General features: G+C 35.0%; 1 protein-coding gene across 4 annotated transcripts in view; it reads left to right on the top strand.

Moving 5' to 3' along the window:
- Nucleotides 1-24,650, top strand: part of URI1 (URI1 prefoldin like chaperone) — a 101,441-nt gene that overhangs the window by 25,914 nt on the left and 50,877 nt on the right. For all 4 annotated transcript variants that reach the window (XM_019819664.3, XM_023245900.2, XM_019819663.3 and 1 more), the window contains one exon: nucleotides 21,260-21,294. In XM_019819664.3, the coding sequence (XP_019675223.2) occupies nucleotides 21,260-21,294 (35 nt within the window). The remainder of the gene's footprint in view (nucleotides 1-21,259; nucleotides 21,295-24,650) is intronic.

Genomic DNA, 24,650 nt, shown 5'->3' with positions numbered 1-24,650 from the left:
GTATTAATTCTCTTTCCAGTTTGCATGGTCTGTTCTAGGACTTACAGAGACACAAAAATGAGCCATTACATAATCCTTGCTTTCAAAGTTTATCTCCAGTGCTGTCAATGCCTTCCCCTGCCCCCCTGTCCCCCCGCTACCCTCCTAGTCCCCCTACCCAAGTCTCTGACCTCAAGAAGCTTTAAAAACTTGGAGTGAAAAAATTTACTGACCTTTTATTCTGACAGTCTTACTTATTGTGATGAAATATATATATAATAAAATTTGCCATATTAACCATTTTAAATGTACATTTCCATGGCATTAATTACAATTACTATTAATGCAACCATCACCACTATTTGCAAAACTTTGTCAACACCCCAAACAGAAAATCTGTAACTATTAAGCAATAATTCATTCTCCCCTAGTTACCCTCTTGAGCCCCTAGTTACCTCTAAACTACTTTCTGCCTATATGAATTTACCAATTCTAGTATTTCATAGAAGTGGAAGCATACGTCCTTTGTCCTTTGGTGTCCTTTGGTGACTGGCTTATTTCATGTAGCATATTTTCACAGTTCATCCATGTTATGGTGTGTATTACAACCTCATTTCTGTTTAAGACTGAATAATATTCCATTGTACATATATACACAACATTTTGTTTATTTCTGTTGATGAAATATGGATTGTTTCTACTGTTTTGCTGTTGTGAGTAATGTTGCTGTGAACATTGGTGTACAAGTATCTGAGTTCTTGTTTTCAGTTCTTTATGGTGTATACCTAGGAGTGGAATTGCTGAGTCATATGGTAATTCTGTGTTTAACTTTTTGAGGAACTGCCAAACTGTTTTTCATAGCATTTGCAAAATTTTACATCAGCAATGCATGAGGTTCCCTATTTTTCCACATCCTTGCCAACACTTATTTTCCATTGTTTTTGATTATAGCTATCCTAATAGGTGTTGAGATATCTCATTGTGGTTTTGATTTGCATTTCTCTAATAACTAAGGATGCTGAGCATCTTTCCACGTGTTTATTGACCATTTGTATGTCTTCTTTGGAAGAATGTCTATTCAAGCCCTTTGCCCATTTTCAAGTTGCATTATCTTTTTGTTGTGTTGTAGTTCTTTATATATTCTAGGTATTAAATCCTTATGAGCTATATCATTTGCAAATATTTCCTCCCATTCTATAGGTTGTCATTTCAATTTCTTGATAATATTCTTCGTATGACAGTTTTTAATTTTGATAAAGTCCAGTTTATCTTTTTTTTCTTTTGTTGCTCATGCTTTTAGTGTCATATCTAAGAACACATTGCCAAATCCAAGGCCATGAAGACTTATACCTGCTTGCTTCTAAGAGTTCTGTGGTTTTAGCTCTTATATTTATATCTTTGACCCATTTTGAGTTAATTTTGTATGTTGCCCATTGACTGTTGAGTTTGAGAAAATTTAGGATGTTGTTATCTGAAGGTTCATAATCTAAGATTTAATTTATATTACAATTTTCACTATCATTTGTGTACAGTTGTGCAAATAGGGCGGCCACTAACCACATGTAGATGTTAAAGTTTAAAATTCAAATTAATTAAAGTTAAATGAAATTTAAAAATTAAGTTTGTTAGGCGGATTGGCCACATTTCAGGTGCTCAGTAGCCACACATGGTTGCATTGGACAGTGCTGATTTTGAAGCTTTCCATCATCAAAGAAAATTCTACTGGACTGTGCTAGTCAAGAGAGCTACTACTTTTAAAATTTGTATTCTAATTTGTTTAATAATTATGAAATGTCTTCCTGTGTCATCTTCTTCTCCTTGCCATTATTGGCAGAAAATGAAAATTTCTGAATTGTCAACTATTTTCAAAACCAAAAAACGGACTACAAAGGTAGTATCTCTAGTCTTTTATACCTTTTTAAAAAGATGATGCAGTACTTTGGACAATACAATAAGAAAAGTGAAGGATGGTTTTTCACTGTTGATTGCAGTATCCTTCTAGGTGATTTCATCATTTTTTTCATTTTTTATTATATAGTTCTTTTTTTTAAAGCATAGTTAGGAATTATAATCATGAAGTACAATTACTAGGGTGATGAAATAACAAGACGTAGGGAAAATACAATCAGTAGGATCCCATAATGTATCTTAGACTTATAAAAAGGTTTGCTGTACTCGTATAATAATTATAAGATAAAATGAGTTGCATTCTTTTTGTTTTACTAAGCTTCTTTTCTCTATTTTTTGCAAAACCTCTAAGAAGTCATGGAATGTCAGTCTTTGCAAATAATTAGAATTACTTAAAAAAAAAAGAATTGTTCAGTGGATCCTGATGCTTTCCATTCAGATCCATTACCACAGGGTTCTTCAACTTTCTGCAAAATCTGTATTTGAATCTCCCTTCCGCAGTAAAAACCTTGGTCCTCAACAACGTCTGCATTTATTCATTTGCTCTGTTCTACAATATACACAAAACAGTTTTTAGAACTGCTACATTTATACCACTGCCAACAGCAAACCTATGAAGTGAAGTTCAGGATTTCTTTGCAGTTCCATTTGTTCTTATAGAATTAACCATGTTGGCATGTAGAGTTAGGATACTGATCTCAAAGGTGCTTGAATTACTACCGCTTTTGCTGTGCAGTTATCTCTTGGATTTGATGTACAGTTTCTATCTGTATTGAATTTTAGTGTTTGCTTTTTTATCAGTTTGATTTAATTTTGTTTTATGAATACATAAAACATCTACGTGGTTTAAAATCACCACTGTATCGAAAGGTGTACTGAAGTAATTAATTCTGTTCTTCTACCTATCCCAATTGATAATCATTTTCAGTAATTTCTAGTTTATCCTCCCTGTGTTTCTTCTTTGAAAGTAAATTTTAAAATATACTCTTATCTCCCTTCCCACCTTTTTACATACAATATAGCATGTTATATTTTACCCCTTGTTTTTCTCATTAAATTTATACCTAGGAATTACTCTGGTTCATAGAGATCTTCCTCATCATATTTTATGGTTCATTGTGTGGGCATAATATCCAGTATTCAGCTGGTATCTTTTTGATGGACATTTGATGGTTTTCAGTCTCTTGATAATGCAAAAATGTTTCAGTGGATCACTCTACATATGTTGTTTCTCATTTGTGAAATGATTTCGTATGAATTCCTAGAGGTGTAATTGGGTCAGAGGGTAAATTGGTTTAGCTTTATAAACTATACTTCTATGCTAATCAGTTTAACTTAAAATATGAAGTAAAAAGAGGTAAGAGGACGAGCAGAATAAGATGTTCAAAAGCTAGAGAACAGTGTGCTTAGTTTCTAGTGATCTCCACTGCCATTTTCAAGGTAATGGTTTCTTACCTGGAGGCAAGTAATTCCTCGCTGGTCTTGGTGACTCCATTCTTGCTCCACTTCTACTTGTTTTTGAGAGCTTTTTTTTTTTTTTAAACAATGTAAATAGAATTTTGTCATTTTATCATTGTAAGTCCGATTGTACTTAGAGTAAAATCCAGGGTCAATAAAATGTGATTTGAGACCTTTGTATTGTCTGATGTTTTTAGGTTCATTTCTAGCTACTCCTCACATACTTACTGTACTTTAAGATGATGACCTGAGTTTTGGGGGGCAGAATACCCTAAGTATGTTTTTAAAATAATACTGTGTTTCTTTTAAAGAAATCCTAATACAATATAGCAAAAAACAAACAGAAAAACAAACAAACAAAAATCCTGTTTAATCTATGGATTTGACCATTGTTCCTAAGCCTTTGATTTCTTTATTTTATGAATCGAGTCATATTAAAGTAATTGCAAATTGATGCTTTTTTCTAGGAACAAAAATACAAGATTGAGTTTTGTGCCAGACACTGTACTAGAAACTGGGATACATAGGGTATTTTTTCTGCCCTCGAGGGACTTATAAATCTGTAGGGAAATGTGTTAAAACATAATACAATGTAATAATTTTCTCTAATTCTTTGCTCTTCATTTGCTTCTCAAGCTACTAGAAGCTAGCCTCTGTCTTTTCATTGAAATTACTCTAGCTAAAGTTACTATATTTCACTTGCCAAACTCAGTGAACCCTTTCTGAGTTCTGGCCATACTTGACCTCTGTGCTTTACTGGAAACTTTAATTGCTCCCTGGTAAACTATTGAAACTGTGTACCCTAGGAACTTTTGTGATTTTGCTTTTTTTGGGTCTTCTACCTCTTCATTACTACTTTGTCTCTAGTTTCTTCATCTGATCCCTAAACATCCTGTACTTTTCATTTTTGGCTGTCCTCTACTCCGCCTGTCCTCTCTCATATAATTCTGTATGCCTTCTCTTGTCCAGACCTGTTGCCTTTTGGGCAGCTTCCCTTGAATGGCCCACAAACAGCTCAATCTTATTTGCTAAAATTGAATCGATCTCCTTTGTCCCTAATCTACATGTACATCTTCATCCTAGTTCTCAGGAACTCTATTTAAACCAGAGCCTTTTTAGCCTGCCCCGATCCATCTCTTTAATACTATGAATTTACTAAGATCTTGTCAATTCTTTGTGTGTGATAACTTGTATCTTAAGGGTCCATTAGCATATCTTAATTAGGCTCTTATTTGAAAAATAATATCACATTTTCCAGTTAAAGGTTACTATTTTTGCTATTTTTAGTCTTTTTTTTTAGCCTTCTGATGTTACCTAATGCTTTTATTTTTGAAGTTCTAATCTGTGAGCAAAATATTTCTCTTTCTCGTTATTTCTCATGCCTTTATTTTTGAAGTTCTAATCTGTAAACATAACTATTTCTCTTTTAAACTCTATTAGCTTTATTTTACTTTCCTTTTAGTTATTACCTTAGAGATTATAAATATGTAACATTTACTTACTGTAGTCTACTTTAAATTAGTAGGAAATTGTTCATCTTCTGAAATTTTGTCACTTATGAAATTATTCAAATAATTTTTTGATAGGTTAATTTCATTAACTAACCCTCTCTCATTTGTGCTATTATCACATTTACCTCCACATATGTTTTTATGCTCTAAAATGTTAGGATTATGGTTTTAAACATTGTTTTTCATTTTTATTTAACTCTAAGCTGGTAGGTTCTCCCCCACCCCTGACACTTTTAAGATGCCATTACATTATCTTTTGATTTTCTTCCTTCATTTCTGTTAGTCTTCTGTCAGTCTTAATTGTTTTCTTCTCTGAAAAATTTGTGTATATTTTTCCCCTTACCTACTTCAGGATTTTTCTCCTCATCTTTGTTCTGTCCTTCTTTGCTCTGTATGCCAATTTGGATACCTTCTATTGAGCTGTATTCCTGTTCACTAATTCTCTGTTCTTATGTATCTAGTCTGCTAGTAAACCCATCTACCAAATGCCTAGTGACAGTTGTTCTGTTTTTTATTTACGTAACTTGTGTTTTCACATTATGTGGATTCTAGGCATCTAGAATTGATGTCTCCAACCTTCACTCTATTTTCATGAGTATGTTTATCATAAAGTGTCTTAATAACTGCAATATGTAAATCAAATGAGAGTCTGTTACCATTGTTTATTTTTGCTCTTGGTTTCTTACCAGCTGCTCCTGTTTTCGTAGGCTGACTTGTAATTTTTGATTGGATGACAGACCTTGTAGAAAAGTTGTAGGGACTGTAGATGATGTTATCTTTTCAAACATTATTAGTAAGTTTTCTTTTAGCAGCCAGTTGAAATTCTTTTGGTCTGTTTGAATTTTGCTCTTATTCCTAGCATGTGACACTTATTTCTAAGGCATAGCTCTAATTCCATACAGAGTATGTCTTTTTCATAAGTTATGTGATCATGTATATGTAATTCTGTTTCTCTTCTATTTCATTTCATTGGGTCATTTGCCTATACTGGCATGAATACCACATTTTCTGGCTAGGTCTTGATATCTAGTGGTAAATTCCTCTAGCTTTGTCTTCAAAATTGCCTATACTGTTCTTGAACCATACCTTTATTTTTTTTCCAAGTTTATTTATTTTGAGAGACAGAGAGAGAGAGAGAGAGCGAGCATGCGTGGGGGATGGACAGAGAGAGACAGAGAGGGAGAAAGATGGAGAGAGAGAAAGACAGAGAATACCAAGCAGGCTCTACACTCTCCGTGCAGAGCCTGACATGGGACTTGAGCTCATGAACTGTCAGATCACTAACTGAGCTGAAATCAAGTTGGATGCTTAAGTGAGCCACCCAGGTGCCCTGAGCCTTTGCTTTGTTATGAATATTTTAAAATCTTCTTTTTAATACACAGTAACCTGCCTAGGGTTTTGCTTGGAGTGCACTGTATCTAAATATTGGGGGACTATCAACATTATTGCGCTGTTTTCTAACCCATGAACATGTTATATCTTTGTTTACTTAGTTCTTCTCTAACTTAGTATTGTCTTTTTTTAGTATATAAATCTTGAATGTATTTTAGTATATGTGCTGCCGAAGCGAGCACTTGAATGTATTTTAGATTATCCCTTGATATTTGTTATTTTTAATTGCATTTTATGATTTATTTGGTGTTCGTGTTTTACTGGTATATAGTCTCATACTTGATTTTTGTATATTGACTGTTAAATGTATATTCTGATACTATATGTGTAATATATACAGGCATGTGCATGTTATCTGAATAATAGCACTTTATTCTCTTTAGTTGTTCAGGCTTTTATTTTTTGCCTTTTGAATGATCTGTAGCACCTTTAATATAGTGTTGATTAAAAGTAGTGTTAGTAGGCTTTCTTATCTAGTTCTGCGTATCAGGGGAACAGCTTTAAATATTTTATCATTATAAATGATGTTTACTATAGGCTTTTTGTAGATAATCTTTATGAAAATAAGGAAGTGTTCTCCTGTTCCTACTTTGCTCCTTTTATCATGAATAGATGTTGAATTTTATCACATGCTTTTTTTGTGTTTTGAGATGTTAATGTGGTGAGTTAGTTTGATTTTTTTTAAATATTGAAACACCATTGCATTCCTGGAGAAAGCCCCTTGTTATGTGTTTATCTTTTCATATGTTATCCAATTAAATTTCTTATTATTTTGTTAAGGTATTTTGTTTCTGTGTTTATGAGGGTATTGGTTTATAGTTTTCTATTTTTCTTGTAATGTTCATGTTTGGTTTGGGTTTCAGGGTTATGCTAGCCTCATAAAATAACTCATTTTTGTGTATTTTACATAAGAGCTTGTGTACCATTGGTAATGTTTTTAACTTAAGTGTTTGAAATAATTCGTCAGTGAAGCTGTCTGGGCTTAGTATTTTCCTTTCATGAATATTTTAAAATATGGTCTTGGAGTGCCTGGGTGGCTCAACCTCAGCTCAGCTCATGATCTCATGGTTTGTGATTTTGAGCCCCACGTCGGGCTCCTGCTTTGGATCCTCCATCTCCCTTCTCTGCCCTTTGCCCACGTTTCTGTCTCTCTCTCCTTCTCTCTCTCAAAAATAAACATTAGGAAAAAAAAAAAAAACACCACAATCTCAGTTTCTTTGTTAGTAAAAGGACTATTCATATTTTTCCGGAGTGGCTACACCAGTTTGTATTCCCACCAGCAATGCCAAAGAGATCCTTTTTCTCCACATTGTCACCAACATCTGTTGTTGCCTGAGTTGTTAATGTTAGCCATTCTGACAGGTGTGAGGTGGTATCTCATTGTGGTTTTGATTTGTATTTCCCTGATGATGAGTGAGGTTGAGCATTTTTTCATGTGTTGGTTGGCCATCTGGATGTCTTCTTTGGAGAAGTGTCTATTCATGTCTTTTGCCCATTTCTTCACTGGATTATTTGTTTTTTGGGTGTTGAGTTTGATAAGTTCTTTATAGATTTTAGATACTAACCCTTTATCTGATATGTCGTTTGCAGATATCTTCTCCCATTCCATTGGTTGCCTTTAGTTTTGTTTATTGTTTCCTTTACTGTGCAGAAGCTTTTTATTTTGATGAGGTCCCAGTAGTTCATTTTTGCTTTTGTTTCCCTTGCTTCCAGAGATGTGTTGAGTAAAAAGCTGCCGCAGCCAAGGTCAAGAGGTTTTTGCCTGCTTTCTCCTTGAGGATTTTGATGGCTTCCTGTCTTACATTTAGGTCTTTCATCCATTTGAGTTTATTTTTGTGTATGGTGTAAGAAAGTGTTCCAGGTTCAGTTTTCTACATGTCCAGTTTTCCCAGCACCAGTTGCTGAATAGACTGTCTCCATTGGATATTCTTTCCTGCTTTGTCAAAGATTAGTTGGCCATACATTTGTGGGTCCATTTCTGGGTTCTCTATTCTGGCCCATTGATCTGAGTGTCTCTTTTTGTGCCAGTACCATACTGTCTTGATGATTACAGCTTTGTAATACAGCTTGAAGTCCAGGATCATGATGCCTCCAGCTTTGGTTTTCTTCTTCAAGATTGCTTTGGCTATTCGGGGTCTTTGCTGGTTCCATACAAATTTTAGGATTGTGTGTTCTAGGTCTGTTAAGAGTGCTGGTGTTATTTTGATAGGTATTGCATTGAATATGTAGATTGCTTTGGGTAGTATTGACATTTCAACAATATTTGCTCTTCCTATCCAGGAGCATGGAATATTTTTCCTTTTTTTGGTGTGTCGTCTTCAATTTCTTTCATAAGCTTTCTATAGTTTTCAGTGTATAGATTTTTCACCTCTTTGGTTATGTTTATTCCTAGGTATTTTATGTTTTTTGGTAAATTGGAATTGATTCCTTGATTTCTTTTTCTGTTGCTTCATTGTCAGTGTCTAGGAATGCAACTGATTTCTGTGCATTGATTTTATATCTTACAACTTTGTTGAATTCATGGATCAGTTCTAGCAGTTTTTTGGTGGAATCTTTTGGGTTTTCCATATAGAGTATCATGTCATCTGTGAAGAGTGAAAGTTTGACCTCCTCCTGGCTGATTTGGATGCCTTTTATTTCTTTCTTTGTGTTGTCTGATTGCTGAGGCTAAGACTTCAATTTTATCTTTTTAAAGGAACAATTTTTTTTTTTTTTTTTTAATTTTTTTTTCAACATTTTTTATTTATTTTTGGGACAGAGAGAGACAGAGCATGAACGGGGGAGGGGCAGAGAGAGAGGGAGACACAGAATCAGAAACAGGCTCCAGGCTCTGAGCCATCAGCCCAGAGCCTGACGCGGGGCTCGAACCCACGGACCGCGAGATCGTGACCTGGCTGAAGTCGGACGCTTAACCGACTGCGCCACCCAGGCGCCCCTTAAAGGAACAATTTTTAACTTTTAATTTTTCTTCTGTATGTTGGCTCTCTACTTCTGCTTTTATTCTTCTTTTTTTTCTTCTCTATTTCTGCTTTTATTCTTCTTTTTTTTCTTCTCTATTTCTGCTTTTATTCTTCTTTTTTTTTTTTTCAACGTTTATTTATTTTTGGGACAGAGAGAGACAGAGCATGAACGGGGGAGGAGCAGAGAGAGAGGGAGACACAGAATCGGAAACAGGCTCCAGGCTCTGAGCCATCAGCCCAGAGCCCGACGCGGGGCTCGAACTCCCGGACCGCGAGATCGTGACCTGGCTGAAGTCGGATGCTTAACCGGCTGCGCCACCCAGACACCCCTTATTCTTCTTTTTAAAAATTTCCTTTTGGCTATAATTTTTTTTTAGCTTTAAAATGTTTTTAAATTTATTATTATTTTTTAATGTTTTTATTTATTTTTTAAGGATAGAGAGAGACAGAGCAGGAGTGGGGGAAGAGCCGAGAGACAGGGAGACACAGAATCTGAAGCAGGCTCCAGGTTCTGAGCTGTCAGCACCAGAGCCCAATGCGGGGCCTGAACTCATGAACTGTGAGATCATGACCTGAGCCGAAGCCTACCCTCAACTGACTGAGCCACCCAGGTGCCCCTTTTTTTAGCTTTAAAAAAAAAAACCTTTTTTTAATATTTATTTTTGAGAGAGACACACAGAGCATGTCCTGGGGGAGGGGCCAGAGAGAGTGGGAGACACAGAATCCAAAGCAGGCCCCAGGCTCCAAACTGGCAGCACAGAGCCCGATGTGGGACTTGAACTCAGGAACTGTGAGATCATGACCTGAGCTGAAGTTGGAGGCTTAACTGACTGAGCCACCCAGGTGCCCTTCTAGCTTCTTAACATGAAAAGTAATACAGATGAAAAAGTCATTGATTTTTGCTATTCTTTGTAATGTATGCACTTTGAGTTTTAAAATTTTCTCTAATCATTACCTTAGGTACCCCATACAATTTGCATATTATTTTCATTATCAGCCATTTATATATTTTTTTGATTTCTGTTGTGATTTGTTCATTGGCCCATGAGTTATTTGGAAATCTGTGCTTTAATTTCTTTTTTTTTTTTTTTTTTTAATTTTTTTTTTTTTAACGTTTATTTATTTTTGAGACAGAGACAGAGCATGAACGGGGGAGGGGCAGAGAGAGAGGGAGACACAGAATCAGAAACAGGCTCCAGGCTCCGAGCCATCAGCCCAGAGCCTGACGCGGGGCTCGAACTCACGGACCGCGAGATCGTGACCTGGCTGAAGTCGGACGCTTAACCGACTGCGCCACCCAGGCGCCCCTGTGCTTTAATTTCTTAACATTAAGTATTTTCTACTTTTCTGTTGATGTCATATTTACTTCTATACCGGTCAAAGAACACAGCTTGCAAAACTGAAATTTAAGACTTGTCCCATGGCCTACTATATGATCTGTTTTAGTCAGTTTTAGTCAGTGTCCCATAATTTACTTGGAAAGAATATGAATTCTGCAGATTTTGAGTTTCATAATTTTGTTAGCTCAAGTTAGTTGAAAGTAGTGTTCAAGTATTTTATTATATCTTTGATTTTTTTTGTTTGTTTGCTCATTCTGTCATTTTTGAAGAGACGTGTATTGAAATCTCTTCTAACTCTAGGGCGGATTTATATTTTTCTTCTTTTTTTAACCTTTGCTTTACACAGTTTGAAGTTCTGTTGTTTGGTGCATACAAATTTAGGACTGTAATAAAAATCTCTAGTGATACTTTTTGCCTTCAAGTCTCTCTTATTGAATATTAGTATGGTTACACCAGCTTATTTTGGTCTTGTTTCTTTTCATAACACATCTGTCTTTTAACTTCAATCTATTGGTGTTCCGTCTCTTTTAAATAGCATTTAGTTGTGGTTTTACAACTTCAGTCTGGATACCCTTTTCCTTTTATCTAGGATATTTAGTCAATTTCTGTATAATGAAGTTACTGAAGTATTTTAGTTTCATTCTATCACCTTTGAACTTTTTATTTTTTAAAAATTTTAGTAGACCATGCATAACAAAATCATTTAAACCAATTTTAAGTGTACATTTCACTGATGTTAAGTACATTCAGATTGTTGTGCAAACTATCATCATCCTCCATCTCCAGAACTTTTCTTTTAATGTTGTAAAGCTGAAATTATGCATTAAAAAATAACCCCCTATGACCCCTTCCTCCATCTGCTGGCAACTACTATTTTACCATCTGTCTTTGAATTTGACTACTCTAGGTAACTCACGTAAGGAATCTTACAGTATTTGTCCTGTTGTGTCTGGCTTATTTTACTCAGCATAATGTCTTCAAGGCTTACCCATATTACAGTGTATTTCTGGATTTCTTTCCTTTTAAAGGCTGAATAATATACACATTTTATTATTCGTTCATTCATTGATGGACATGTGTTGCTTTCAGCTTTTGTCTTTTGTGAATAATGCTGCTGTGGACTGAGTGTATAAATATGTTTGAGACCTTGCTTGCAGCCCTTTTGGGTGTATACCCAGAAGTGGAATTGCTTTATCATATGGTAATCCTGTGTTTAATTTTTGAGAAACCACCTTACTGTTTTCCACAGTGGCTGCACCATCTGACATTCCCACCAGCAACGCACAGTTTAGTTTTTCTGTATCCTTGGTCAACACTTGTTATTTTCTTCCTTTTCCTTCCCTTTTTTTTCCTTTCTTTTTCTCTTTTCCTTTCCTCCTTGCTTCCTTTTGAGCCATCCTAATGGATGTGAAGTGGTGTCTCATTGTTCTTTTCTCTGCTTTTTTGGTCTTCCTTTGGTTTAATCAAATATTCCATATTGCATTTTTTTCTCGTCTATGAACTTCTTTGTGATACATTCTTTTTTTTATTATGGTATGTTAGTACTATATCTGTGTTAGCATTAAATATACCATATACTTGTGTTCTTTTTTACTAGGGTAATTTTTCCTGGAGGTCACAACATGAATTCATTTATTCATCCCACCCCTTGCAGTATTGCTTTCATGCATTGTGATTCCATGTGTTTTATTTATTTATTTATTAAAAAAAAATTTTTTTTTTATCGTTTATTTATTTTTGAGACAGAGAGAGACAGAGCATGAACGTGGGAGGGTCAGAGAGAGGGAGACACAGAATCTGAAACAGGCTCCAGGCTCTGAGCTGTCAGCACAGAGCCTGGACGCGGGGCTGGAACTCACGGACCGCGAGATCATGACCTGAGCCGAAGTCAGCCGCTCAACCAACTGGGCCACCCAGGTGCCCCTGATTCCATGTGTTTTAAACACCACAGTACTTCATTTAAAATTGTTCGATGTGATTAATATTGACATACCTTTACTTTCTGAAATTACCTCTGCAATTGCTCTTTAATTCTTTCTGCATTTATGTTGTTTTGAAATGTCACTGTAGTATTTTTCCCCTGGCTTTATTGAGATGTAATCAACATATACTATTGTATAAGTTTAAGGTGTACAACTGTTGATTTGATACTTATATATCGTAAAGTGATTATCACCTTAGCGTTAGCTGACACCTCCATCACATCATCTAATTACATGTAGTGTTTCTTTAGTGAAAATTTGCTAGTGAAGAATTCTTTTTCTTTGTGAAAATGTTTTTAATTTTTCTTCATGTTGAAAGAAAGATCTGTTTGCTGTAGGCTATGTATATGGATTTTCAGTTACTTTTTTCAGTGCTTTAAAATTTTATCTTATTTTCTGATTTCCATAATTTTTTGCTGAAATTTGCTCTAGCTCTTCTTGTTGCCACTTTGAAGACAGTGCATCTACTTGCTCCTTCTTGCTGCTTATAAAAATTTTCTTTTTTTTTTTGGCAGGGAGGGTTTCATTCGTTTAAGTACGTTGTTCCTTGATATATTTTTTTTATTTCTCTTGCTTGAGGTTCTTAGTGTGTCTTATATCTGGCTGATACCTTCATCTTTATTTTAGAAAATCCTGTCATGGTAGGTTCAAATACTGCTTCTGCCACATTTGGTCTTCCTTCTCTTTCTGGATTTTCAGTTATACAGTATTTCACATGTTTCTTATTGGTCTTTTCTGTATTTTCCATTTTTTGTTTTCAAATCTCTGAGCTTTAATTTGGATATTTTCTATTGACCTATAATCAAAATCCTGATTTCTGCTGTGTGTAATTTCTCATTAGCACCATTTATTCAGCCCATTTTGGATATTTCAATTACAGAATATACAGTTCATTTTTTTGTGTGTGTGTAGATTACAGTTCTTTAGTGAAGTTTGTCATCTTTCCATGTATTTCTTTCTTTAATTTTTTTGAACATGTTAATTATTGTTACTTTATGTTTTAGTTTGTTAGCTTCAATATGTAGATTGCATGTTTGTTTGATTCTGTTTTTTCTTTTTCTTTCTTTTGGGTATTTGGTTATATGATCTTGTGTTTTGGTGTCCTAGTTATTTTTAGTTAAATGCTGTGATTGTGTCTTTAAAAATTGCAGGTACTCCTGAAGATGAGAGTGAACTCTGGAAAGTTCACTACCTTTCTTCTGCTAGGTAGAGAGAGGAGGAGCTGGAGCATTTTAATGGCAAGTGGTAAATGACGTACAGGCCAGGTTTTGCTTTATTTAAAGTATCAGCTATTCTTGATTCCTTTAGGACTTTCACCAAGACTTCTTTCTTCGGAGGTTTCTGAATTCTAAATTTGTTTCATCAGTATCCTGAACTTTTTGCTTTTTCAGAGTTTCAGGTTAGCTTTTTGAGCTTCAGAATTTGATAAATGTCATGAAAAGGAAAGAGAGTACCTGTTTAAGCCCACTCATGTCTCTGATTTTGTTTCTGTGGCTTTCTCAGACTCCCCAGGCTCTTCTTGTTTCTGTCTCCCACTCATGGCTGTCTGCTCAGGGGCAAACATAGTTCTAGCTCTTCCTGTGCCTAGAATTGCCCGAGAAAAAAGCAGCTTCAGAATACACACTCCTTTATAGTCATCTGCTCTCTAAATCTTAGTCTCTCTTGTTCCCATTGCTTTGGCAACTCTAAAGATGCCTGTGAAGAAAAGATTTTTGTTTATCTGGCTTTTCCATTTCCTAGAGGGATTACTGGTTTGTCAGAAGCTTTTTGTCCCTACTTGGTAGAAGTGTGGACTAAGTTTTGAAGTTACATAGCTACTTATAATGATTTAGTATTAACTTTACTATAGTCTCATTGACAGTGCATAGTATTTCTTTAAAATAAAAATTTACCCTTTTATTTATTTTATTTGTTTATTTTGAGAGAGAGAGAGAGAGAGAGAGAGAGAGAGAACAAGTAGGGGAGAGAGAGGATCCCAGCAGGCTCTGCACTGTCAGTGGGGAGTCGGATGCTTAACTGACTGAGCCACCCAGTCGACCCATAATTTACCTTTAATTGGTGCAAAATGGCATTTCATAGATTTCCTTAATTTGATTTTTTTTTTGGTCACTAGTGAGATTTTTATTCATCATTCTACTATTTGTATTTGCTCTTTAATGAATTGTTTTCTTTGAGATCTTCATAGGCATATCATTGTTCTAATCTACGTGTCAGATTTCTTAGTCAATTGTAAACCATAGAAATGTTTGGAAGAATGTTCTGAAAGAATTTACCGTAAGAGTTTAGGAGGAACCCCAGGCAGGATTTTTTTGTTGGTGTGTGCATGTGTTTTGTTGTACATTTATACCCTTACTTGCTTGCTTGTTTAGATGGTTCAGTAGTTTGTGCAAGTTCCATTGTGGTCATCTTTCAGGTCCAGAATTTGTTATCACCTCAGTCTTTTTTTTAAGAATTTTTTTTAATGTTAATTTTATTTTTAGAGAGAGAGAGAGAGGCAGAGAGAGAGGGAGACACAGAATCCGAAGCAGGCTCCAGGACCCAAGCTATCGGCACAGAGCCTGATGCGGGGCCTGAACCCACAAACTGCCAGATCATGACTTGAGCCGAAGTTGGACGCCCAACCAACTGAGCCACCCAGGTGCCCCCACCTCAGCCTGTCTTTATATCCAGAGTAAATTTAGCCCAGTTAGTATTAGATATCCACCCTCTCCATTTACTGTGGCTACAGATGGAGAAATGGGATCCTTTGCCTATTGTAGGTAGGAGAAAGGCAGGGTTTCTGGGAGTAAGGTGTGGGAAAGAAGAGAAAATGATTGGTATCTGTAGTAAAAGAGTGGGCATGGAAGCTGCAATTCAAGCATTATTTCACATTCAGAAATACAGGTCATAATACCCAATCTGTAATTCAGAAGTCTAAAAAGCACTGAAAACAAAGTTCTGCCTAAGTTTGTGGCATATTCATTTGTTGACAAACTGATTGGAACTGATTTGAGTGAGGCACTTATTCCACCTACTTTGAATATTCATGTTATATTGCCAGTGTTATTATATTTGATACTGCATGGTGTTTCACTGGCGGGGGGGTGGGTGTGTGTGTCATAATGTATGGTGTGTGTACTGTATTACCTTGTTAAGGTATGAAAAGTTCTAAATTGAGAAACTTGTCTGCTCCTGAGGTTTTTGACTAAGTGATTGTAGACTTGTACTTCTTTAAAAGGACTTGATGCATACTTATTGTAGGGCAGGTGAATACATGGTGAGTTAAGTAGACATGGCCTATAACTTACTGGGCTTTCAGCCAGCACAGTTAAGAGTTTCCTGGATTTCCAATTCCCAATCCTAAAAACAGAACTCTCCAAATATCAGGGTCTTCATTTTTAGAAATATTGTTGGATGTATATGTTAGTCTTTTAATATTTCCATTGTGACACGACTGTATCTTTTTACTTGGTATTATGAGTAACAACTGAAAAAAAAAGAGCCCTAATTTGCAGGTAGAACCATGAAGGGAATGGAATATACAATACCAAAGCATGTCTGGCATTTGTGGAAATAGAGGCTGGGTTTGAATATGAGAAATGCATCAGAAGTCTGTGTAGGAGAAAACTGGGCTAAATGTAAAAGTGAGGATTAAGATGATCATTTTGATTCCATCCTAACTATATTTTTGAATAAGGACAATTTAACTGTTTTGGCTCTATATAATTGGAGATAAACTTTTGGTAGCGGTTTTGGTATTTTTGATTTTCAGCATATTTATTTATTTTATTTATTTAAAATTTTTTAACGTTTTCTTTTTGAGAGATAGAGAGAGAGACAAGGTGCAAGTGGGGGAGAGACAGAGAGAGACGGAGACACAGAATCTGAAGCAGGCTCCCCGACGTGGGGCTTGAACTCATGAACCATGAGATCACGACCTGGGCCGAAGTCGGATGCTTAAATGACTGAGCCACCCAGGTGCCCTTATTCAGCATATTTAGAGAGTATATTTATTTAAAAATTTTTATGTAGAAACACTCAGTTTATTGCAGTTTATTACTGTTTATTGCAATTTTTCTTTTAGGAACCTGTGGTCAGTTTCTTCCTTCTTTGCAAAGAGTCTTAATAATAAGACCTGTAGTAGTTTGCTAATTTTGTTGAAGTACACATCTTGTTCATTTTTGCTAATGGCATTTATACATTCTTGTAATTAACTGATAATATGTCTTTTAAGAAATTATTTTCAACTTTTTAAAGTAATTGTCAGATAACAGTGTATGTGTAGTACCCATTGGTTTTAGCCACCACTGTTACTTTTTCCTTTTTGACTCAGCAACTCTAAAACACAAAATTGTACAATCTCTCTGAAGACAGTCCAGCAAGAGAAGCAAACTAAATTTAGACAGCTCTGATTAATACAGTCCTCAGATTATTTTTCTGTATATGAACCCATGACATGGGGAATTTGAAATCGAAATACAGTTAGAAAGGTTTTAGAAGTGAAGTGGATCATTTTTGATAGAAGTATCACTTGAGACTTAGGCAGGCTTACCCTTTTAGGCTTTCTGTTCCAGTCTAGTTTTAATGTGGTGCTGTATTTAACAGAGAAAACTCATAGGTTGATGCCCCCTTGTGGTCTCTTAACAAAATAAATAGCACAAATGGAAATAAGTAATGGAGATCTTAATACATGTTAAATAATTCATTCCCTCCTTTTAAAAATAGTTTTAAGAAAGTGACTTCTGAGGAAGAACAGTAAAGGCATTATTATTCCTATATTCCATATACTTTATTGACTTTAAAATTTATCAAATGTTATTTTAACCCTATATAACAGAACGTGCATGTGTGTTAGCTGGACACTGATACAAAGAAAAAGAGGTTGTTGGGTTGGCTTCTACCATTGTCATCCTGGACATCTAACTCAGTTACAAATGCCTTAAAAATATGATGAGATGTGATAGTAATTATGGGGCTAGTGTCTCTCCCCCCCCCCCCCCCCCCTTTACCCCGAACACATACAATAAATGGAGCTTGGGAAATCTGTTGTTTATAGTCACTTGACCTGACCAGGGTCAGATGCTATGTGAGGCATTGGAAGAAATGAGGGTTTTTATTAGCCAGTTGGTGAATTTAAGCTTATTTGCTTTTACCAACATTGGCAAGGTCTTCTTTGTGTGTGCATGTGGGTTTGTGGATGAAGTGGAGAAGTAGTAGCAGCAGCAGTCAGTGCTTTAAGAAAGACCATAGGGGTGCCTGGATGGCTCAGTCTCTTAAGCATCTGACTGTTGATTTTAGTTCAGGTCATGATCTCAGTCATGAGATTGAGCCTCACACGGGGTTCTGCACTTGGTGTGGAGCCTGCTTAAGATTCTCTCTCCCTCCCTCCCTCTCTCCCTCCCTCCCTCTCTCCCTCCCTCCCTCTCTCCCTCTCCTTCTCTCTCCTTTCCTCCCTCCCCCCTTTCCTCCCTCCCCCCTTTCCTCCCTCCTTCCTTCTGCCCCTCCCTCTGCCTGTGCGCACTCGTGCTCTTTCTCTCTCTTTCTTGAAAAAACTCCCCAAAACAGCTGCTTTTCTTCTGTTACCCAGTAAGATGAGTGATGGTTGGAAGTGGTCCAGTCCAGTGAGTATGGGCTTTGACATTAGATAGTCCTGGTTAGATAGACCTGTTTCTAAAAGTGATTTTATCTCTTACCAGTTCCTGGGTAGTTGTATAATATTGGGTAACATACTTCAATTTTGAACTCCGGTTTCCTCTCTTTAAGAAGTTAAAACCTACCTTATTGAACAGTTACAACTCCATTGTCATCATATGAAATCTTGGCCTATACCACTGTTAGTACTCTTAGAGTAAGGGCAGTTTTGAATTATTAAGTGTACTGTGTGACTTTTTAACTACTGGGTTGTTGGTAAAGACTCCTAATGGTGGAATGTATCTTAAAAAGTGGTAAATCACCTCATACTCTTTTATGGACTATAGTCTTTACTGTGGATTTAGTGCTGTACTACTACATAAGCACATATTTTCTTTATAAATTTCTGGCTTTAAGTGCAATTATATCACATTAAAGTATTTACTAGGTCAATTGTTTTAATAGTTGAAGCCTATTAACTAATTCTTTTTATAAAAATGATTCAATAAGATTATTTTCTTCAGGAATAATAGTTACACTATTGTTGCTTGATAGGCATCTTATTTAAAAAAGATTTTGTGAAGGACAACAAAATAATGAAATGGTTTTTGTTTTGCTTTATTTTTCAAGAGTTTTTATAGAAGCAGGTCAGTTTTATTTATTTAATACTTGAATTAATATGAGTCTATTTTCAGAAGTAGTAAGATTATTTGGATTTATTTAACAGAACAATTAGTTGTTTTTTTTTTTAACCCAGATTCAACTTTGAATCATCAGATTTTTCTTTCTTCTAAAATTTTCCTTGGCATCTAAAGCGTTGGAATTTACTAATAATTTTCTTTTGAAAAATGTGCTGTAAAAGAGAAGAAAACTAGAAAGATCTCTCAAAATATCAATACAACTGCTTGGGTTTTAGGAACCCAATGGTTTTAGGAAGTAAGTGGGCTATAAATCATGTAAACAAAGATAACTTGTAGTCCTGTCAGAAGGCTGTCTATGTATTTTCATACCTGCCTCTCTCACCTTTTCCTATATTTATCTGACTCTCAAAATAAAGAGCCTATACCTTCGATTAGTGCCTAACTGAAGTCTCTGTTGTCTTAAACCCCATATGTAACTGATAAAGACTTTAAGACTATTTTGGCAGTGAAAATTTCTCTCATAAATTTTGAAGTGGATTTTTGTTGTTTTATCCTAGAATATCTGTTCTTGGGGAGACTTTAGGAAAGAGAGGGTGAGGTGATTGTGGGGTGGGGAAAAGAGAGCTAAAACAAAGTGGAGACTGGACTGTCGGGGGTGATGGCAAGAACACATGCCATTCTGCTAGGGACTTGTTTTTTAAACATAAAAAGCATATGTGCCAAATTTACATATTTACTAATTAAAAAGGCTTCCTGGAAACATTAAGTAGACTATCTTCTGTAACCTTTAACACTGTCACTAATGGATATTGCTTAGAAAATTTCATCGAAGGTCCTTTAAATAATGTAAATGATTATGAATATGTAACTAGTTAATATGCAGCTACGAAAGGATTATCATGTAGAGGTTAATGAACATTCTGCTCTTATGGTTTGCAGGGCTTTTCTTTTTGTGCTTTTGGCTCACTTCATGCTTGGAAACACATGCATTGGGATTGGAAAGCATCCTGACTGTTTTTTGGGTCTCATCTTTTAATGGGGTTGTTAAAGAGGAACTTTATGAAAAGGATTTCATGAAGATTTTTTTCTTTTTCAATTTACATTTAATTCTGTTTGTCTATTTTATAATTACTGCCAAATCAGAAACAGTGAAATGGATTGATGTAGTTTTAGCCTGGCTCTTCCAGATGTAAAGTCAGTACTCTGTTATATATTACCACTGTTATTAAGTGTTGCTATGTGATTGATACTTACTGAGAGATCTTCATTCTAAGACGGACTTTTTATGCTGAGTTAATGTGTAGTATGGTTGGGTATCTGATTACAGCATGTATTTTGGTACAGGATTGCTGCCTTAGTATTTAAAATGTACCAAAAGGGGACATTTATTTCAGGAATTAAATGTTATAATAGGAATTTAGTGACAGCCCTCCCCGCCAAAGTCTTGTGATTTTGGGGTGGAAACATTGAGCAAGACAGACAAGAGAGAATATTGGTGTTTAGAATAGTGAACTAAAGCAATGTGTTTCAAACGAGATAATAACTGCTGTCTTTTTCACATGGCCTTGTATTGAGCATTTTGGCTTGTATCCCTTAGTTTCTCTGTCTCTAAAATGGTGCTACAGTATTTGAGATTATTGTTTAAAATTTTTATTAATGGGTAAATTGAAAACAATTAGTAATCTTTGAAAAGGGTATTATTTTTAAATTGCCATTCAAGTGTTTGTTTTTCCTCATTGGTTAGCATTGTTCCCTCCACCCCCCCCCCCCCGCCCCCCAGTATTTTGAGAATCTGCTGCAATATCTTTAAGAAAATCAAATAACTCTTGTACTTAATTTTATTGTTTTAACATTATAAACATAGTTTAAACTGGCTGTTAAGTGCCTAAAATTTTATCAATTCAGTGAGGGAACAAATGGGCTGTTCAGAGCATCTCTTTATCCCAAGTATTTCTTCTCAAAAATGTTAGTAGAAAAATATCCCTGAACTCATTTTTAATGCATCAGAATAAAAATTACAGGTGAAAACATTTGGAGATATAGTGACAAAATAAAATATTTTTACTACTGTCTTTTTTTTTTTTAGTGATGAAACGTGGATGTTACATTGGTTTTTTGTTATTTATAACATTTGCGTATTCTACAAAATATGTAACGTTGAAAGCAGGTCTGTAGATTGTACAAAATACTAGTTATCTTATATCATATGTCACCTAATAGTTATGAAGCGGGTTTTGTAGCAAAGTATGAATCGGAAGGCTGTAATTTGTTCTGCAGTTATCAGCCTGCATTAGGGGTTATGATAAAGTGTGCTGCTTAAAAACTAACAGTCACATCTCTGTGCATTTGACAAATAAAAATGTATACCGAGATGCTATTAAATCTGTAAAGCCACTGTTCTAGTTTTCTGATACACTGATTTTGTAGCTTTGTGTATAGCCCTGTTTTTTCATGAGTAGTTATCTGTTTTCATGACAGGTGGTCACTAACTGCCAAGAGAAAATCCAGCATTGGTGAGTGAAAGATGGTTTTATATTATTTCTGAAATACTGATGGGGTCATCTGTTTGTATTTAAATAAAGTGTGTGTTATTTTTTTGCAACCCATAATTGAATTCTTCTAGTAATCTCCATTTTGAATGCTTTTGATACTAATTTATATTGTCCTTCACTGTTTACTGAATTACGTGTTCCCTGATTTCCTGAAATTGTGTCACCATTTGTGTTTATTCTAATTGCCTTTTTTCCTTTCCTTTTTTTCAAACTAGCATAGTATTAATATCATTATGAGATAGATAGAGACTGAGACATTTTTGAACATGCGTTATCACAGAGCACTCTGTTTGGGGAATATTCTTATATTTGTAGTAGAATAATGATTGGAATCAGTTGTTTTAAAATAATGATGGAAATATCCACATTTCCCTGAAGTTTGAAAAATCTAATTAATTGCCTACATCCCAGAGCTTTCTTTATGGACTGCACTTTTTTAGAGTGTGGACAGAAAGAAAGCGTATCTATTTTAATGTGCTAATCTTTAGTTAATAGGACAATGCTTGGTAAATAACACACTTTCCTAAGTCTTCTGAGGAAAATGCTCAATTTAATGGTGAATAAAATCTTATATTATGAGTTGTCATGAGATATAGCTGTTGATCTTACAGATTCAAATTACAATATATCCATGCTGTGTTTACGAAGATTTTACTGAGAGAACAACAGGAGCTGTCTTGATTATTGTCTGCAGGGTTATTGCAAAATCATGGTAACTGCCCCTTTAGTGGTGAGATTAAACCTTTGGTTATACACCATCAAGCATATAATATTTTAAATTTATTTTAAGAGGCTTTTTCTTCATGCCTGAGAGATCTCCAAGGAAATAATTTATAGTTAGTATATATCAAATGTTTTTTGGTTTAAATGCACATAGGCTGCAAGCAGTGGATAAGAGTGAAAATCGGTGCAATCTGTACGCATCATCTTATTAAATTCTGACTATTGGCGTGCAGAAAATAATCTAAAACTAATAATATCCACTTTATAAATAAAAATTCAGGGACTTCATAATTTTCAATAAATGCAGTGTTGTAGTTGCATCTACTGTAGTGTAAGTCTGTCAACATTTCCATGATGGACGTTCGCTTTTCATTACACATTCAGTCCAGGTTGGAACTTGAAATGTAAGTAGTTGGCCAAAGATTAATCATTTTCCCCCAACCCCCACTAATTTGGCCAAAGAGATCCATTTTAAAAATAATTCCAGGGAAATTTTATTCATGTGGACTTCTCTCTATTGGTTTGGTAAGGAATTCAGGAAATCAGTAAGAGATTGGATTCACTCAGAACAGATACTAATTGACTCACGCATATGTGTGAATAACTTGCTTCTGGTTTGCTTTGCAAGATTCTTTCCCTGTTAGACTGAAAATCCTTTGAGGCCAGGGGACATATTTTCTTTCTTTCTTTCTTTTTTTTTTTTTTTTAATCCACAGCACCTCTTACTGTGTTTGGCATATTATAGGCACTTAATAAATGTTTGAGTAAGTGAAGACCAAATATATAACGTTATAAATGATAAATGCTATATATAACATTTTAGTTTGCAAGTACTGTAGCAGTGCCCAGCCCTGGTAAACACAGACAGAAATGTGATATTTAATTCAGAACATCTTCATGTGACTCTCAATTTCAGTTGCCAGTTTTCCAAAGCTTTCCCAACTACAGAAGCTTAGATATTTACCTACACATATCTTAAAGTAGTGTATAGTACCTTATTTATATGTTAAAAATTTTAAAGAAATTTTCTAGTTAAAATATGATTTTTCTTCTATCATTTCTAATATGGCTCGGGAAACAGACTTTTCTGTTTGTTTTTAATGAGGATCTGATACTGCTAGAATGTAAATGGCCAGTGAACTCAGCAATTTAAAAAAACTGAAACCAAAGTCTCTCTATTCCTCTGAAAGCCAGGAAATAGCTATTTGGGAGCATTGTGGCATTCTCATGATATTTTTATTCTGTTAATTCCACAAACAGTGATTGAGTTCCTACCATATGCCAGTATTGTGTTGCTGTTTGGAATTGAACGACGCTGCCATGGAAGAATTCATAGTCAGACACTATACAGGGAAATCACAATAATTTGGGGCTATTTGCAGAGAGCTAGGAAGCAGGAACAGAAGCTGGAACCATTCTTAAGGGTGTCTTATAACTGCTTCTAAAAGCATGTTGCTTTTCAGTTTTCTTTAGCCCTTGGCTTTAGCCTAGTCTAAAATACAATTCATATAGTTAAGCGCCCCTCTTCTTCATGGAATACATAACATACATACATAATAAGGAAAAACAAAATACATGATTTTTAAAAAATGCTTTCTGGTGCTAGTGATGTTTATACTTTTTGTGCAGTTTTAAAGCATTATTTAAGGGAAAAGTAATGAATATTCTAGGCTTCAAAAGTAATCTTATTATTTTTTTAAATGTAGGACAGGAAGTAAAAATATTTGTAGAAGTGTAGGGGTAAAAATGGCCTGGGGCAGACAAGATATGCCCCCCCCCCCCAAAAAAAAAAGAAATCTCTTCCAGGAAATTAATTCAAACTGCAGAACTTTGGTGAACTAGAAACATTTGTAGTATTTGTTTAGTTAATAACAGATAGTGAGGAAATGTTTGAGCCTAATAGTTGAGAATTTGTGCAACACTTTTACAGCTAACAGTGGTTTACAACTTAGTGAAGATTAAAAAAATTTAAGTACAACTTTTTTTTCTTAAAATTCATTTTACTTAACTCCAGAAATAAGGTTTTTTAAAACTCACACACTATTTTCTCATTAAAATATGGATATACTTTCTACTGTTTAATGCACCAGGGCCTGATTATTCTGTTTATAGATTATCTGTAATTTTTTATCTTTTTAATTCTTCCCTAAAGAGCATGGGATTCAGAGTCTCAGACCTGCATTTGAATCCTGTCGTTTACTAACTGTAACCTTGGGTGAATTACTAAGATTCTTGGTTTTCTCCTTGTAAAGTGACTACGATACTACTTAACTTGAAGATCGAGTGAGATAATGTCTGTAGGACACCCAGACTGGCTCTCAATAAATATTAATAGTAGCTCTGATATCTTTTTTGGAAATTTAATTGTCAGATGAATAAAGAAAAAAAAAAACCTGTCAAAGCTTTGTAAATATTCCTGAATATTTTGTATTCATGCCATTATCTTCTTTTATCATGATGGAGAGATGGCTTTCTAAGCAGTGTTATTAAAGCTTTACATTAATGTTTTAGATAACTTTTTATTTGGAAGAATTTCAGACAAAAGACGACAGTAGTATTGTGAATCCACTTGTACTCATCACTCAGCCTCAGTA

This window comes from Felis catus, chromosome E2 (assembly GCF_018350175.1).
Source record: "Felis catus isolate Fca126 chromosome E2, F.catus_Fca126_mat1.0, whole genome shotgun sequence".
Classification (NCBI taxonomy): Eukaryota; Metazoa; Chordata; class Mammalia; order Carnivora; family Felidae; genus Felis; species Felis catus.
The sequence above is the reverse complement of the archived record's forward strand: the minus strand, read 5'-3'. Positions and strand labels throughout refer to the sequence as shown.